We start from the raw sequence: 19170 nt of genomic DNA on the forward strand, positions 1-19170 counted from the left end.
CCAAAGCGAGCGTTCACGTTCCTCTTGAGTTCGACCAAACCCGACCGTCGCGCTGCACAAGAGCAAAGGTTTACGCAGAACTGAACCAAAGGCTCTCAAATACCAATACCCAAACATATCTTAAGCAGCCTAACTTCACGAACAGCCTGTTCTCACCCTATCACAGTGGCGTACTTATCTCACGTACTGTTGCCACGGAACACTCTGGCCAACTCCATAGGTACGTAAATACGATCGTGCAAGCTTTGTGGTCCCTATTCCGAACACGTGCTTGCATCATACACAAAGTTTTTATCACGCTTACTCACATTTGTTTCTTTAGTCCACACAGGACGCGTTCCTTAAAGGAACAACGAAACTTGCGTAACTTACGCAACACCAAGGAACCTTCAAACAAACGTGTCTTCTAATAACTCGTTCCCTGCACGCTAACTACCGAAGTCAGAATACGGCTGCCCTCGACACACACGAGCAACCCAGTCATAAATCTTCTGCTTCCTTCCGTCCCCACAGGACACGCGCTAATGGACCTAAGAGCTCTTCTCAGTGCAAATCAAGCACTTACTGAAAATCTACGCGCTTAACCTTAGAAAAAAAAACAAAAAAGGAAGGTTAACTAAAACACGCGCGCGTTACCATAGGCCTCTCCCCGATAACTTTGACACTCAGGTTACTCGCACACACACAAAAAAAGCTTATCTACTTATTAATGAATAATTCGCGATACTACATGTTTACAAAAAAAACGCGTCTTTCAAATCTCGAGCTTCTCAAACAAAACATAAACAGAGCTCATACCTTACATATTGAAAGAAATCAGTCTCAATTTGCGAAAATCTTCAAATGTTCAAAATAAAACAAAACAACACGTTTTCCTTCTACGGAAGCTCTCTTGGCCTTTCTTTTTCAAACGTTAAAACTGACTCATACTATTTGAGCCGTACTCGAGGTGGTCGCGGTTAGAAAGCTATTCTGGCTACCGAGGAACAACAAAAGGGTTGACTCACTATCAGCTCCCCCAAGACGTTACAGTCTCCTGCCAATTTGCGTCCTGGCGCCCCTCTTTCCTCACGAACTCGATTGACCGGGTCGCTACTCCCCACCTGGCCTCGACTGGCCACCTTGCCCTTCTTTGTACTACACGCTGAGCTTCGAAGAGAACGACGGAACGACGAGGAATTTAACTGCCCCGTGCCCTTTGTCCGCGTCCATGCAGAACATGCTTCGCGGTCCCGCTTTGACCAGTGGCTGGAACGTGTTTGATGCGTCAACATCGTCAGTGACGACCACACCTTTCTTTTCCTCGCGCCCTGCCCTTTTGGGTCTCTCGCCGTCTTTGGCGGCGCTACATTAGTCACCGCATTCCTATCTTTAGGGCGCTTCTTTCTGCGGCGCTTTCTCTTTGAATTATCTTTCATGTAGCCTTCGGGCGCCTCGTGCTGGCCGTTACACCTCTCATCGGCCCGGATCGGTCTCTTACCCGCACAGTCTGATTGATCCTTATCTAAATCATTGCTCTCTTGGCTACCTAGACTGGCGGAGAGCCGCACCGATCCCTGAACAATGCAGTTTTTCTCTCGTGAGCTACGGAGCTCGCCATCCTGAGAACTACTCTAAACTGCATCGTCCAGCTCGCACATCACTTCGGCACGCATATCAGACTCGACATGGGTGGTCGCGTCTGTCAAGTCCGTAGTATTCTGTACCTCGCTAACGACCTTGCTACCGTGAGATGCGACAACACGCGCGGTAACTGTGCCAATTTGTTCGCAGCTGGCCTAGCTGTCTCTACAGTCCTCTGTTGGCACAGCACCTCGTCGCTCTCACTGTGGCCTTTAACGGCCTCTGTTGCCACTAAGGCATTGTTAGCTGCTAGCACTTCGAGTTCACCTGTGAACGTTCTGCTACTCTCACAGGTACTACTACTTCCGTCGGCTTTCGACTGAAATCTGTTGTCTATTTCCTGCCACTTTCGCTGCATCCAGCCTACAGATTTTTCAAGCCGCTCTTGACTTAGCTCGATTAACTGCTCAAAACATCGAATCTCATTGTTCAATGCAGCAACGTACTGCCTCGTTACTTCTGTTAGGCCTTCTTCCTGCGAAACCCCTTTCAGTTTCTGCCTAGCTTCTTCCTTTTTTTTGCCTAAATTCATCCTGTTCTTGCCTAATTGCTTCCGGTTCCCGTTTCTTACATAGAATTCGTTCGCCCATTTGTTCTATGAATTTCAAATCATTCTCACTTTCAAGAATTGTCTTACGAATTTCTGTTTCCGTCAAGTCCTCCTGTACGTTTGCGTCGATCTCTTCACACAACCACAACAGGTCAGCTCTCGTCAAACACATTAGGACCATGGTCGCTTCTATAACCTTTGGCTCTGCTGTCACACAATACTTGTTGCGATGCCCACGCAAATCAAAATACAAGTAAAAGATCCCCAGCGAATCAAATCCAAAAACACAGAGAAATTGAAGCCTGGTAAATCTTACAGCCAAAACCAAAAGCTTACCCACTGAAGCAGCACCATGTCACCAGTCCTTCCCCGCCGTATCCAGTCAGTTGCAAGAGGTGGTCAATCTCAAGTCGCCTCCAACTTGATCAGGATACCGGTCGGTCACCATGTGCCACAGTCCGTCAGCTGCGGTTGCTGTCTCCGAGTCGTAGGCCGATTTACGAGCCGTAGGCCGATCTCACCGCTGCCGTTCAGTTGTAAGATTTGGCAGTCGTAGCTGTAGGGATGAACCTGATTCTTCGTCGGGACTTAGGAGAGTAGTATTTATTTGCGGTATTTACATTTAAAAGACGAGATACATTTACACATTCTATGCGTGACTCCCATATGGAGCCCGCAAGACTAACATACAGCAAACAGCTCGGAACGGAAAGTCGGAACACCACAGTCGCCTTAATATTGCCATTATTACATATGTTTACTGTATCTAGCAAACTATCATCCTGTTTAGCTGCACCATTAGAGCACCTTGAACGCATGCCAGGATTCTTGGCGCGATTGTTTGAAAAAATCATTTAGAAACTTCAAAATAGTGAAAGAAAACAGACAATTGGCCATCTACCAGAGCACCTGTGCACGTCTGACTTCTTTCTCTTCAGGTTCTCCCCTTCAGCTACCCAACAGTCATACCCATCGGCCACACTGCGCTGGCTCATATGAAGCGAAGCATGCACAGCGATGTCTGTTCTGACGAGGAACCCTTATTTTCCGGTGGGACCCAAGGACGGCAGATATGTTACTTTTTTTTTACTCTCTGAGCAACTTTCATAGGTTGTATAACTCGCAAGCCAAGTATTTGGACCCAGCGATTTGGTGATCACGAAAGGTCCCTCGTATTTCACGCATACATCCCCACTGCGCGTCTGCGTAGCGCGCTTTGCCGACACCTCGTCTCTGACTTCGCACGCTGCTGCTACACGATGACACCGGTCGTATTAGAACTTCATAACCTGTTTTGCGCAGACAGATTTATTGTTAACTCGACTCGCGTATTGCTCAACAACGTCTCTCTTGTCACAAAGTTCCCAGCATTTATGGGCGGGTCTACGTTGAGTAATCTTTTCGGTTTCGACAGCTATGCGTTCACAATTCTGTGTGAGGTCACCCCCGCAAAAGTCCTAAATTGGGTGTTGATGGCATACATGATTGCTTATAGGTGCTGGTCCCATTCAGCTTCACCCAATTTGCTGTTTTTACATTGCGGAGGCAACTAAGCTTGGATGGTCTAACTTGACCTTTCAGTTCGACCGTTGGCTTGCGGATGGTAGTCCGATGCAAAGTTGTGCTCTATTCCTGCCGCAGAGAGATAGGTCGGGAGCTCGCGTCTTCGGAAAGCGGGTAGCCTTAACCGAAATCAGCTTCCCTGGTACGGCCCACCTCCATTTGAGTCGGTGCAGCAAGAAACTGATGGCGAAGCTGACGGTGAGACAAGGCACGAGGACGACTTCCAGAAATATCGACAAGTAGCCTAATTCAACTAGGATATACCGGTCGCCCACTGCTGTGGCCAATTGGGGTGGATACCAGTGTTATCGAAAATGTCCTCTAGCTCTGTAATTAGCGTGAGGAGATCGTGCTTGCACCTTGTAAATCATTTGCGCTGCTGGCACACCTCGCACCACACCACATATGAGCGCCACGTATCAGCCTTCCTCAGCGCGGCTCTTTGGCCGGCGTATCCTACATCCCATGTGTAATGGATAGCGCGTAATATTTGCGGGGCAAAGATGCAGAAGAGATCAGGATGTGCTGTGCGTCTCACAGTTTTTTTTGTTTTTTTTTGCCACTACCGACGGTATACAGTGCCCTCAAGCACCACAAACTTGGGGCAAACTTCAGCGATGTGATGATTTCATTCAGGACTCTGTCATCGCGTTAGGCCTTGGAGATGTCTTGCTGGGAAAATATTATCCAGCGATATTCCTTTCTGTGGGAGGCGTCGACGCCCGGGCATTGGTAAATAGCTTCGGCAACGGGGTTCAGAGCACCGGCGCGGTATCGCACGTCGTAGACGTACTCTTCAATGTGAATGGTTCAGAGCGCGTGTTTGCGTTTTAGGCGCTGTTTCGAGAAGATCCGGGCAATCGCTGAATTAAAAGTCACAGTTGTGAACGTGCATCCGTATAAATAACATCTTATCAACACGTCGCCGGCTCTCTAGACTACCGCTAGACAACCAAACTCGCTGGAATAATAATGACGCTTAATGTCTGATGATTTCCGGAAGCTTAAGCGACAATGTGTACCAGTTCGTTCTAGTCTCGCAGCACGAGTATGACTCCAAGGCCAACCTGGTTGACCTCGGTATGGACATCTCTAGCCCATTATTAACTGAAATTACTCAAGAAAGGTCAGTGACTCAATAATCCGAATACCACTTACCGGGCCTTCGGATGACTGCAAGAAAACCCGATGGCGATTTGAGCGGCTGGTATCTCACAGGCTTTAAGAAAAAACGTCGTTTTGTGTGACCCCTGCAGGACATTTTGCTTCGGAATACCTGGACCAAACGTTGCTGAAGATAAGGGCAGGCACAACAAAAGAGGAAATGTGTTTGCGGAATATTTATACAGAGAGAAGCCGAGATGGTGGTAAACACCACCACACGAGCGCTTCGTTCATCGCCGTCTTCATCCCCTTGCTGACGCCTTCTCAAATATACCGGAATATATTTTAACATATGGTCTCCACCGGTGAGAGCGCCGTCTCAGTGCTTATGGAAGAGAAGAGTTGTTGTAAGGGGAGTAAGGCTTCAGTGCAACGGGAACAATGTCCCTAGGTTGTAGGGACAATGACGAGCTACCGCTCACTGGGGCGACCTCGTATGTGACTTCACTGAGCTCGCCGATAACCTTGTAGGAGCCAATCTGGTAAGCTGTTTATGACCAAGCAGCATCGCTGGCGTACTCTGTGTTCTTGGAGTGCACGTAGGTGATGACAGGACATCCTCAAAGGGCTGCGTTGGGTGGTGGCCAAACAACAGGTAGAAGGTAGAAAAGCATGCGGCGTGGTTGCAGGACCAGTTGTATGCGAGTGTCACATAAGGAAAAGAGCTGTCCCCATCGCGATCATCTGCGGAAACGTACATACAGATCACCGTGGTGAACCTGCTTTTAAGACGCTTGGTAAGTCCATTTCTTTACGGATCGTAGGCTGTGGTTACCTTGCGACGTGCTTTGGGCTCTGATGAACCAGCCTAGTGCATCGCGGTTTGTAATGACTTAAAACGTGCTTCCAAACGAGTATCGTCGCAATTTGGGAGCGCCCAAACTACAGTGAGGCATTCCCGAACAGTAATCGAAAACATGCGCCCTGAAGGCGATGACGCGCGGTTGTCGTTGTTGCTTCTGGGCGAGGACAGCGCCGATGCCGTATCCGGTGGAGTGGGTGCGAACTTCAGCGGCCGCGGATGGGTAAAAGGGGCAAACATGGGTGGAGTGATAAGTAATCATCTGAGGGTGCGAAAGGCATCAGCTTGTTAAGTTGCGCGCACCAGCTGAAGTTCAAGATGGGACGGGACGCGTCGCTAGTAACGGTGAGGATGTTATGGGGAACGGTTCTGGCCAATACAACGTCAATTATAGAGAGTCAGGACGTAATCACCTTTGAGAATAGAAGCGAGTGACATTAGGTCCACATACGCAACGGATGGTGGTTCCTGACAAATTTATTCTACGGAACACAAACGCGGTTGACGTGTGGTCGGAGGAGCGTCATAGTAGCGAGGTAAGTCAAGCTAAAGCAAGCCGGTTCTACGATCAATAAAGTCGGAGTCGGCAGATGCAAAGCTCATACACAGCGTTAGTTAATCGGAGCAGTTCATGGGCACAGCAAGTAATGCAGTCGTGCAGTGGCGGGCGATGCTTATTCTAGCGGAGCACATAACTAGGATGAGAAGCGTTCCCCCATCGGTGGCTCGGATAAATGGTAACGTGGGTGGCGTGATGACCTTAAGTCGACGATGAAGCTCCGAATGCATCACTGGTATATGTGCCCCCGTATGAACTAGAGCAGCGACAAGTGCATCATCCACGCTAACATCAATTAGGTTGAGTCTACTCGGCAATGTAACAGGATTTTACGGACGAGTCGTAAATGCTGCTTCACCTCCGTGAGCTGCATCGTCTAGCTTTCTGCAGGCAGGCGTCCAATCGGCGATGGAGGGCGGCGGAATTGTAGAGAGGGAAATCATAGGCGACAAGACAACGGCGAATGGAACTGGTGGCCACGCGGAAATGGTGAGCGACAGTACAACATGGTCAGACAGTCACCACCATTCACCTATGTTTACTGACGGTAAGGCGAGAAGCGGCCACGATTGGTCTCAGTGCGATGGTTATGACCACAGGGCGCATGAGGCCAGGACTACAGGCTACTGCAATATCGGGCGACCTGACCAATCCGACGGAATTACATCAAATTGGCTGCTGGTCAGCAGTCCTCAACTCGGCCGCATTGCGGTGACGTAACATCTGGCACTGGAAATACGAAACTGGGAAACGGTCATTTGGGTGAAAGGAAGCGACAGCGCACACAGAGTCTAAGCCAACATTGAAGAACTTCAGACGAACGATGGTTTGGACAAGTAGTATCATGGTAGAGCTAGACTAACAGGCTCGGGAGCATGGCAAAACAGGAGACGCAGCCTCAAGTTCACGCCGTACGATCATCGTCACGTTTTCCACGGTTAAAGGCAGCTGTGGTGCACCAACGTCTTCGCACGACCATGTTGCTGCCGTGTGGAGAATCCGAGTGAACTGATGGGCAATACGTCGACTTTTGGCGTTTTCGAAACGCCTACACTCCTGAATAATGGAAGCCACTATGTCACAGTACTTGTAGATTAGTGGATTGAGCGCATCATCTACGTGATCTCCATGTCTGTCTCCGTGTCATTTACACGACGCTCATCCCTTTCCTTCTTTGACAATGCCTTTACCACTATTACTTTACATAGTGTCTTTGAATTGAAATGCTTAGGTATTCTACTAACACTCGATTTGTCATGGTGGAAACACATTGATGTCACCTGTAACAAGGCCCTTAAAATACTCGATTCCTTACATCGTCTTGCTCCTTAAGAAACTAAACTTGTTACATTTAAAACCCGCTTTTGCCTCATCCTCGAATATGGCTGCGCTGTATGGAATCCATACAAAAACTGGGACGTCAAAAAACTAGAATCATTGCAAAAAAGGCAGTACGTTTTGCTTGTAGGGGATATGACAAGGAATTTTCGCCGTCTAGTTCTCTCCCACTACTTGTTCTCACTCCTCTTGCACAGTGTCGCAAACTTGAATGCCTAAAATTCCCTCGCACGTTGAATTCTCCTCGCCTCTCCTCTCCAGATAACTATCTTACTTCTTCCAAACCCTCATGTACCGGGAGTCACCACGCTCTAAATGTCTCAACCTTTTTTGCCCGCACTGATTCATTTACACAAAGGCTTTTCCCATCAACAATTGAAGTCTGGAAGTCATCATTGGGCAACATCAGTTCACTACCAGTGAAACAATTCAAGCAAGCTTGTTTATAAATGTTTGTATGTTTATTGTTCACCGCCTCCTGTAATGGCCTCATTGTGCCTGCGGTGTGTAAAAAAAAATAAATAAAATAGATGAATAAATTTGATATCCCATTTAGAACGTGTCCCGCTTTTTATACTCGCTGATACAGTCATCCGCTTTGCGGCAATGGGCCAGCACATCGTGTATGTATGACAGGTAGGATTCCGTCGATGTTTGGGCACATGATGCTAGGTCCTTCTCTGGCGCGATCTTTTGACCGAATGACCTGCCGAACAGAGCACGTACAACAGAGCAAACAGAGCAAACTGGAGCTTGATGCCTTGCAGGTATCCAGCTTCCAGTTTTCTCTTCATGATTCTGGAACCACACTGTTGCTCTCCCTTGAAGACAAAATAGCATATTGGCAGCATGACCGTATCTTCCCATCGGTTGTTCTTACTTGCGCGCTCGTAGTTGCCAACCACTCTGCAATGTCGACATCAGTGTCGCAATACGTGCCTTGCTGGGTCTCATGGCTGGGCACCGACAAATGTTGACGTTACCACTGTTGCAGTGGGAGCCTCTCTTCTGTCATTGTGGAAAGAGTCAGGTGTCGGCCGCTGAGGAGCTCCGCTGAATGGAGTTCGTACCCCGCACCTCCACCAAAATTGTGATGGGGATAAGAGTAGGCAAGGCAAAAGAGAAAATTTGTGTGCAGAATATCAATACAGAGAGAAGCCGAGATGGCAGAACAACCACACTACCACTTCTTCGGTCGTCGTCTTCATTCCCTACCTGGCGCCTCATCCAATGTACCTGAATGGCTTGTAACAGCCCTTTGGAAGATATTGAAGGTCATCGCACTAAACAATTAACATGACTCACGTGTCTTCGCGAAACTTTATGAAGTTTACTGCGTCGCTGCCAAAAGAGTCCATCCTTAGGCTATTTAAAGATAACTCGTAAATACATTCATCTTGCCTAGCATGTACTCAGCTGTTATTTAGAGCATTCACAAAATTTGTGCGTTGTAAAAACATTTTCCATTCTTATAACGAAAGGTCTGAAGCAAGCGTTCACACTGTGTCGAAGTGTCTAGATATCATTTGAATGATGCATTTTAGATGCCATAAAGCAACAGCTGGGGTACAAACCCATAACCTCGCACTCAGCAGCAGGGCGTCAAGACCACTGACATGATGCTGAAGGTCAGCCTAAATATCGTCACGTGGTGGTGACGTTGAAGAACACAATAGCAATACTGTGAAAGACAAAGCTAACTTTTATTGGGCGAACCTGTCCCCACAAAAACAGGCTACACTTATAGCACAACGATATCGGCGAGCACGGTCGGCGAGCGGGTCAAGCACGTCGGCTTTTATACATCAGTCATCGAATGTTCCAGAGTAATCACTGGGACCCTCATGCCTTCCACACAGTTCTACATTATTTGCGTTGCGAACACATGCAATCATATTACACAAGGTTCGGTCACAGACAGCGGATAGAACTATCGACAACCTTCCAGAAACTTCCAATACGTGCAGGCGCGTCCTGCGCTGCGCGATAACGATTGTTAGGTTGTCACCCGACAAACGTGTCGCCCGATAAAGACAACTACACGTGTCAATATTGCGGGCCACAGGACATGGAGAAATTGATACGCTCTCCACTTGACTGCATTTGTTTCAGGCACATGTTTAACGAAAGGGACGAGCCCAAAAAAAGGAGTCTGTCCATCGACAGCCGCAGTGCGAAAAAGATTTCGCTAAGCTACTTTTTTTGCGTATTCAATCAATAACTCAGGTGTGCTTTCCTGAGCTTTAACTGATTTATTTGTTCCCACTCATCTAAATGATATTCCGTTGGCAAAGCCTCATGGTTCGGTCAACGCTGCGATAAAGTGTACGTGCTGCCCTTCCTTCTTTGACAAAGAAGTAGCGATCGCTACAACTATAACTGATTTTCTGGAGGGCTATTATGAATGCAATTGTAGCATCATGCTTCAAATAAGCGGCTGGATTGCTTTTTTTGTTGCTTCAAAAGCAGCCTTTCAGAATACTGATATACTCAAGGTGACCAACAGTGGTATCGATAACGAGGTTCATTGTATTTGGAAAGATTGGTTGCGCTTTCTAGACGATCACAAGGAAGAAGACAGGACAGGCGCAATTCACAAGGAAGAAGACAGGACAGGCGCAGACAGGACAGGCGCCTGTCCTGTCTTCTTCCTTGTGATCGTCTAGAAAGCGCAACCAGTCTTTCCAAATACAATCAACCAACTTGCCGAACAACGCATTTTGATAACGAGGTTGACAGGAAAAAAATTATCTTCTAACCTGAGAAAAATGGAACCGCGTTCGGGGATGGTGTCTCCGCCCATTAGTTGCATGTTGAGCCGGCAGACCAAAGCTGCACGTGCAAAGTCGCTATCTTCCACAATGTCTGCCACCACTCTGCATCTGCGTCAGCCACTCACTTCACTTGTACACTCGTTCTCGTCTGCGTGGGTCAAGGTAGTGCCGGAGACATTAACCTAGGTGGCCAGACGCGGTGATGGCAGATCATGGCAAACTACTATTTTTCGCTTTAGGATGTTTGCGCAGCGGCGCTCTAGCCTCGGGGTCAGTGTACGGGCCGTTTACTGCACATTTTATCGCGGACTTTTTATCAGCGCTCTATTTGCTTTTACGAACCTTTTCTCCAGTTCCCCCTTTCTTTCGGTCCTATCTTATGCATTTCAGCCTTTGTCCCTTATTGGGCATCACTGTGAGCACTCCGACGTTCAATGGTTGACCTTTCTTTAAAGAAACTATGTATGCAGTACGAATGAAATATTTAGAGCGTTGGACAACATTGGTGATTCAACAGCGAAAAAAAGGGGGCGACAAGAAAAATGTAGGCAATACGCGAGTGGTTTTCATCTGGAACCTTATCGAAAGCATGCGCCGGATAAACATACCGGGCTATAAAGAAAACTGGAAACAAGATCCTAATCATATTATAATAAAGAAGAATACTATAAGAAATGGCGTGATAAAATGAGTGGTCACATGGGGCGAGATATAGTTACGCATTATCTACAAACGAAACATCCTGCTTAGAGTGAGCTTAGAACTTGCTAATAGAAGACTGCACATGCTTTCAAATACGGAAAGCATGGCGGTTTCAAGATTGCAAATCTTATAGTGAAACTTGGTGGGGATCTTCGTGACTTACGAGGTCCTGATAAATTATAGCGTGGAGAACATTTAGCATCGTTAAATCGCCCCTCGAGTGAAAATTGATATATCGGCGAGTTCGGCGAATATATATATATATATATATATATATATATATATATATATATATATATATATATATATATATATATATATATATATATATATATATATATGTATATATATATATATATATATATATATATATATATTGTTACGTGTAGCTGATGTACAAATCTATTTACAATGTATTTACACGTAGACAAACGGTGGCAAAGATGGCGACGCTATATCAGGCGGGCCAACGTCGTCTTCATTCTCCTCAATGCAGCCACACTGTAGCGGCTGTTCCGTATCATCACCCCCGGCGGTAGAAGCACCGTCCCGGTGCCTAATCTATACATCCGCGGTGAAAGGTGTGCGGTATGGTTTCGGTCTCGCCACGTGAACGATGCCAGTTGCAGCTGAAGATGACGCTGAGAGGTCGGCGGGGATGATTTCATTTGTGACATCGGTCACTTGTCGCACCACACAGTATGGGCCCGTGTAGAGCGATAGCAGCTTTTCTGAAAGGCCCACACGTCTAATGGGTGACCAGAGAAGCACCAGAGAACCCGGAGAAATGTGCACGTCGCGATGGTGGCAATCATATCATCATCATCAGCCTGGTTACGCCCACTGCAGGGCAAAGGCCTCTCCCATATTTCTCCAACAACCCCGGTCATGTACTAATTGTGGCCATGCCGTCCCTGCAAACTTCTTAATCTAATCCGCCCACCTAACTTTCTGCCGTCCCCTGCTACGCTTTCCTTCCCTTGGAATCCAGTTCGTAACCCTTAATGACCATCGGTTATCTTCCCTCCTCATTGCATGTCCTGCCCATGCCCATTTCTTTTTCGTGATTTCAACTAAGATGTCATTAACTCGCGTTTGTTCTCATATAGGCAATCATATAGGCGTCTCTGTTGCTCCTGCTAGGCCTCGAGACGGGTGTGGGCGAGCTGGCACGCGTGGTCCGCGTGTGCGATCGCGTCGCGGGCGTATTCAGTGGCGGAACTTGTGGCCGAGGGCAGCAAAGTGTCCAAGGGCAACGCGGGTTCTCGGCCATATAGGAGATAGAATGGTGAATGGCTGGCGGTGTCGTGACGCGACGAATTATACGCGAACGTCACATATGGTAAGTGAAGATCCCAGCCGTGCTGGTCGGTCGCAACGTACTTCGAAAGCATGTCGGTGACGGTCCGGTTGAGGCGCTTCGTGAGGCCGTTGGTCTGTGGGTGGTAGGACGTGCTGAACTTGTGCTTTGTCGAGTAGGAGCGGAGGATGGTCTCGACGACTGCCAAGAGAAAGCTGTGGCCACACTCAGTGAGTAACTGGTGCGGAGCACCGTGCACTAAAATGATGTCGTAGAGAAGAATGTCAGCAACGTCATTAGCACAACTTATCGGGAGGGCTCTGGTGATTGCTTACCGCGTAGTAGCGATAATCAGTAGCGACCACGACCGATTTATCCCGAGAGAGGAAACTACGAGAGAGGAAAGGATTTAGCCCGAGATTTAGCCCGAGAGAGGAAACTACGAACGTCCTTGGCAGACTTCGGAACAGAAAAGTTCGTAACGGCGCGAATTTTGTCCGGATCAGGTCGCATATCTCTGGCATCCATGCGGTGCCCAAGGACAGTGATTTGGCGGCGAGCGAAGTGACAGTTTGACGTGTTCAACTGAAGACCGGTGCGGCGGAACACGTCAAGAATCGTTGAAAGACGGTCTAGATACCTGTCGAATGAGGGCGAATAAACGATGACGTCGTCCAGATAGCACAAACAGGTGGACCGCTTGAACCCCTGAAGCAAAGAGTCCATCATTCGTTCGAACGTGGCATCACCTTGAACTGGTAAAGGCCTTCAGGGGTAACAAATGCAGAATTCTCTCGGTCCATGTCGTCGACAGATATCTGCCAATAGCCGAACCGTAAGTCGTTGGAAGAAAAATAGGTGGCACCGTACAGGCAGTCTAGAGCGTCATCAATACGTGGCAAAGGGTACACGTCCTTTCTTGTGATTTTGTTGAGGTTGCGATAATCTACACAAAAGCGCCATGTCCCGTCCTTCTTTTTGACAAGTACGTCGGGAGATGCCCAGGGACTACAGGAAGGCTCGATAATGTCCTTTGCAAGCATCTTTTTTACTTCCTGTTGGATAACAGCTCGTTCCGACGCAGAAACACGATATGGACGTCGGTGAATAGGGTTCGCATCGCCAGTATTTATTCGGTGGGTCATGACGGACGTTTGACTTAAGGGTCGATTGTCAAAGTCAAAAATGTCGCGATAGCCTTCAAGCACGCAGCAAATAGCTTCAGCTTGAGCAGCTGAATGTCAGCTGAATCTCAGCTGAATGTCAGAGGAAACCATCTTCTCAATGTTGACGACAGTGCCGAGCTATAATGTCACGGTAAGGGCTGACCTGTAATGATCTTCCACTGGGAATGGCTCGACCACATCATCCTGCAAAGCACTAATTAGAGCCAATGAGAATCCCTGAGGCAGAACTTACGCGGTTAGCACGAAATTGACAAGGTGAAGGCAGGCGCGGTTGCCAGTAATTGTCAGCACAGTTTGTGGCACGGTAACACCATGTGTAATTATAACGGCCGGAATTGTGGCGACCACGCAATCGCTGTTAGGTGCAGCTTGTGAGGAAAATAATTAGACATGTGTCACAGAGCGAGGCGGTAGACGACTAACATCCATACAGCTCAAATGGCTTGGAGGCAGGTCCACAGGGTCGCAAGAAGAGGCAAGTCAAGGCAAAGTGAGCCGGCCGAACAGTCAATGAGGGCAGAATGATTGGCAAGTAAATCCAGACCGGGAATGGGTTCGTGAGGGCAATGCTCGATGACGGTGAAGAGGACGACGGTGTGTCTCTGAGCAATGGTGAATCGGACAGAGCACAAGCCAAAAATAGCGACATTTCCTCCGTCGGCGCCATGTACAACTCGGTTCGGGGCAGGCGTCAGAACATTCTTGAGCCGACGGCGAAGAGCAGTACCCATAATGGACACATGCGCCCCGGTGTCAATCAACGCGCACACAGGAACATTGTCGACGACAACATCCAAAAGATTCTTGTTAGTGGGTAAGGTGAGGTGAGGATTTCGTGTCAATGTCGTCATCGCAGCTTCACCTCCAGAAGATGCACTGTCTTGTTTTCTGGTCGTGGGTGCGTCGAGTAGGTCGGAGAAGCAGCACGGCGTCACGGGGGCGACCGAGATTGACGGCGGGAGGGAGAAGGCGAGCGGAAGCAGCGGGGTCGTGTCACAGGTGTCGCAGGGTCCGATGATGGGGCGGGCATAGAAGAAGCGAAGGAAAAGGACGTGCTAGAGGGACGAGGGTGGTAATCATGAGAATACCGCATCGGAGAAGTCCAGCGGCTGCGGCAGTCCCGAGCGACATGTCCAATGCGTCGGCAGTTGAAACAGATCGGCTTGTCGTCCACAGTTCGCCATTCGGAGGGGTTGCGCTGTCCATAAGAGGAGTAAGAAGAGTGCAGTGGGGACGTGCGTGGAGAAAGAGGTTCTGAACGTACAGAACGAATGGATTGCAGGCCGACGTTGGACAACCCTTGACGGACAACGGCCTGGATCAAGGAGATTGTCACCGGAGAATGGTCAGGTGACGGGAATGAAGGGGCCACCGGTTGTGCTGCTGCGACCTCACGACGAATAATACGAGTCAAATGGTCTCATCGCGACGGCTGGTGAAGGAGGTCGTCACAAGATGACGTAGCAGCTGTGTTGGGAAGTCGCGTGATGTGCTGGGATACCCAGCGGCTTTTAGCATGCTCGAGACGGCGGCACTCCTTGAGGATCGTGTCGATGCTGGTGACGTTCGTAAACACCAGTAAATTGAAGGCGTCGTCAGCAATGCCTTTGAGGAGGTGATTAACCTTACCGCCTTCTGACATGTTCGGGTCAGCCTTGGCACAAAGGGCCAAGACGTCGAGAATGTACGACACGTAGGACTCGGTCAACGTCTGTACACGTGTGGCAAGGGCTTTCTTTGCATTGACTTGGCGACCGAACGGATTGCCAAAAAGGTCGTGGAGCTTGTCTTTGAAGAGATCCCAGCTTGAGATCTCCTCTTTGTGAGTCTGGAACCACGCCAGTGGAGCTCCGTCGAGGCAGAAAATAACGTTGGCAAGCATAAGAGTCGGATCCCACCTGTGACTGGTGCTGACACGTTCGTATAAGCGCAGCCAGTCGTCAACATCAGGGCTGCCGACTCCGATGAAAACACCAGGAACCAAGGGTGGGAAACGGCGACGTAGGTCGGGGCTGCAGGCGGAGACGCTTGCGCAAATGAAGTGCTGCCAGCAGGAGCCGAAATTACATTGTCGCCGTTGCGACCGCTGCGGAGCTCCATGGCGCATACGGGGAATGACCGCCTCCACCAAATTAATGTTACGTGTAGCTGATGTACAAGTGTATTGACAATACATATACACGTCGTCTTCTTTCTCCTCAATGCAGCCTCACTGTGAGGGCTGATCCGTATATATATATATATATATATATAGTCAATGAGGGCAGAATGATTGGCAAGTAAACTCCGAGAATCGGTTCGCGAGGGCAATGCTCGATGACGGTAAAGAGGACGACGGTGTGTCTCTGAGCAATGGTGAATCGGGCAGAGCACAAGCCAACAATAGCGACCGTCCCTCCGTCGGCGCCATGTAGAACTCGGTTCGGGGCAGGCGTCAGAACATTCTTGAGCCGACGGCGAAGAGCAGCACTCATAATGGACACATGCGCCCCAGTGTCAATCAAAGCGCACAGGAACATTGTCGACGAGAACGTCCAAAAAATTCTTGTTCGTGGGTAAGGTGAAGTGAGGATTTCGTGCCAATGTGGCCATTGCAGCTTCACCTCCAGAAGCTGCACTACCTAGTTTTCCGGTCGGTGGTGCGGCGCGTAGGCCAGAGCTCATATATATATATATATATATATATATATATATATATATTGGCACGTGCACTTGTCTTTCTCGGGCTACCACATATATGAGTGACCACACGTTTTCACACCGCCCAGGACGCGCTTGCATGTGTCGGAAGTTTCTGGAATGTTATCGATGGTTCCATCCGCTGTCTGTTGTCGCCGAACTTTGTGCAATCTGATTGCATGTATGCATGACGGAGATGGCGTAGAACTTCGTGGAAGGCATGCGGGTCCCAGCGATTACTCTGGAACATTCGACGACGGATCTAAAAAAGCCGACGCGCTTGACCCGCTGCTCAGATTTTCGACGATCGCCGAGTGTGTTCGCCGCTACCGTTGTTCTTTGAGTGTAGCCTGTTTTTGAGGGCACAAGTTCGCCCAATAAAACGTTCATTTCGTTAATCACAGTTTTGCTGCCTTCTTAACCGTCACTGCCACGTGACATCTGGTGGAGGTGCTAGTGCGTGCATGTACCGAACGCCCCCGCGAAGCCGCGATCCAAGCCCGAAGCCCGAGGAAAAAACCAAGATCGCCCAAGACCAGCGTGCCAGCCGCTGACTGCAAGAACTGCCCCCAGAGCACGGACTTCTACCTGACTCGACAAAAAACGTCGTGGTTAAAAAAACCTCAAAGGCTTCCCCAGCGTACCCCTTTATCCTACAACAACCTCGGGACCCACCGACCTTCCATGGAGCAGCGACTGAAGACCCGGAATCCTGGTTGGAGACGTACGAAGGAATCGCGACTTTCAACAACTGGGACTCCGACGATAAGCTCCGGCATGTATGCATTGCCTTAGAAGACGCTGCCACAACGTGGTGTGAGAACCGGGAGTCGACCTTGACGACATGGGACCTCTTCCGTGGCGGCTTCCTGCGCACCTTTACGAGCGTCGTGCGCAAGGAAAGGGCTGAAGCCATGCTGGACGCCCGAGTGCAGTTAGCTAACGAGAACATTGCCATCTTCACGGAAGAAATGAACCGTCTGTTCCGCCACGCCGACACAGGTATGCCCGAGGAAAAGAAAGTCCGCCTTCTCATGCGTGGTGTGAAGGAAGAACTTTTCGGCGCAATGATACGAAACCCACCGAAGACCATAGAAGAGTTCCTTCACGAGGCCACTAGCATCGAGAAGACACTCGAAATGCGGAACCGGCAATGCAACCGCCGCACGAACTCTGCCAACTGCACAGGAGTTCAAACACTGGCCACCGACGAACTGCGCGAGACTATCAAAGCGGTCGTACGGGAAGAGCTGCAGAAGTTGTACCCCAGGTCGCAGCCTCCACTAGCCTTAATCGCGGAAATTGTCAAAGATGAGCTTGAGCGATCCCTTGGAGTTCCTGAGGTGCAACCAGAATCGCCGCAGACCCAGCCGGAAGCGACGACCTACGCCGCCGTCGCCCGCCGTTGCACGATCGCTGCACGACCGCGCCAGGGCCCTTTAACACCACAATTCCGTCGACCGCCGCCGCCGTCGCCAGCACGCCCGCCTCCCACTGCGGAGAAGCAGGTCACGCCTACCGCCGATGCCCATACTGCGAGATGGGACTGCGAGGGTTCGCCGTTAACGCGCCGCGACCACAGATTGGCGAACAACCTCGCGATATCGCTGACTACCTCGCCGCCACTCAGTGGAGCCACTCAGTGGAGAAATGAAGGAATACTTGAATGTATTACAGCGGGACATAAATGGCCTGATACTCTTGTCATGGTTTGTTCTGGCTGAGCGCTGGTATGGCGGTTGTAGGTACTCGTGTCTGATTATTTGCCCTGTTGCGTAGTGCGGTTATGCTGACGTCACGTGAATACTGCGAATACACAAACTGGAGAGCATTTTATTAATTTCCGCCAGCTGATTAGGAAGGTAGATTTGATGCGGATTCCAGATAATACTGCCATATTCAAGGATTGGCCTTACAAGGGCCTTATAACTTGCTAGCCTAACTTTGGAAGGTGCCAGTGCAAGTTTTCTGCGAAGGTATCCCAGCTGTCTATTTGCTTTTCTACATGTCGGTTTAACGTGAACGTCTCCTTTTAATGTGCTTGTGACAGTAACACCCAAGTATTTAACTGTGTCGGCTTCTGTTACATGTAATCTCATAGAAGATAAGCAAATTTTAAGGGTACCTTTTGCGAGTTATATACATGGATGACGTTTTTGCTAAGTCCATCTCCATTCCCCATCCTTGACACCATCTGGCAATGTTAGTTTAGGAGGAATTAAGTCGTATCTGGTCGTTAATCGTCCGTACTGTGGTGTAGATGAAGCAGTCATCTGCAAATAGCTTTACTGTTAAATCAGGTTCAACATGAGAATGAACGTGGTTAACAAATATTAGAAAAAGGATTGGACCCCGCACAGACCCTTGTGGAACACCGGAGTAGACATCTAACTCTTCAGGTTCAGTGTCATCTATTGTAACGCACTGACTGCGGTTTGAGAGATAGGCGGTTATCCAGTGTATTATGTTATTGTCAATCCCGATATTCTTAAGCCTGTCAATTAATTTTGGATAGGGCACCCTGTCCAATGCTTTGGAAAAGTCTAGGAATATCGCGTCAGCTTGAAGTCTTGAGTTAATTACTGTAGCAAAGTCATGCGTTATTTCGAGGAGTTGAGTTACGGTAGAAAGACCTTTACGAAATCCGCGTTGCTTGGGGAAAAGTAGGTTGTCATCTTCTAAGTAGGTGGTAATTGCTTTGCTAATAATATGCTCCATCATTTTACAACAAGAATTAGTGAGTGAAATAGGACTGTGTTCGCGACAGTATGAGCTTCACCACTTATAATTCCATTTACATCGATCTGAGTCATATGGTGCTCGGGCCTGGACAGGTAGCGCCAATACCTTTGTGGATGGTGTGTCATAAAATTTATTAGTGTTGTTGAAAAGAAAACATCTTTTGCCTTCCGTGAAGCAGTCTTTAGCT

At 48.8% G+C, this 19170-nt stretch overlaps 1 protein-coding gene across 1 annotated transcript in view; it reads right to left on the bottom strand.

Annotated features, from left to right (window-relative positions):
• Nucleotides 1-10506, bottom strand: part of LOC139055942 (monocarboxylate transporter 13-like) — a 34992-nt gene extending 24486 nt beyond the window's left edge. Inside the window, exon 1 of the mRNA XM_070533623.1 lies at nucleotides 10359-10506. Coding sequence (XP_070389724.1) covers nucleotides 10359-10411 — 53 coding nt within the window. The 5' untranslated portion in view covers nucleotides 10412-10506. The remainder of the gene's footprint in view (nucleotides 1-10358) is intronic.
• Between the last annotated feature and the right edge of the window lie 8664 nt (nucleotides 10507-19170).

Source organism: Dermacentor albipictus, chromosome 2 (assembly GCF_038994185.2).
Source record: "Dermacentor albipictus isolate Rhodes 1998 colony chromosome 2, USDA_Dalb.pri_finalv2, whole genome shotgun sequence".
Taxonomy (NCBI): domain Eukaryota; kingdom Metazoa; phylum Arthropoda; class Arachnida; order Ixodida; family Ixodidae; genus Dermacentor; species Dermacentor albipictus.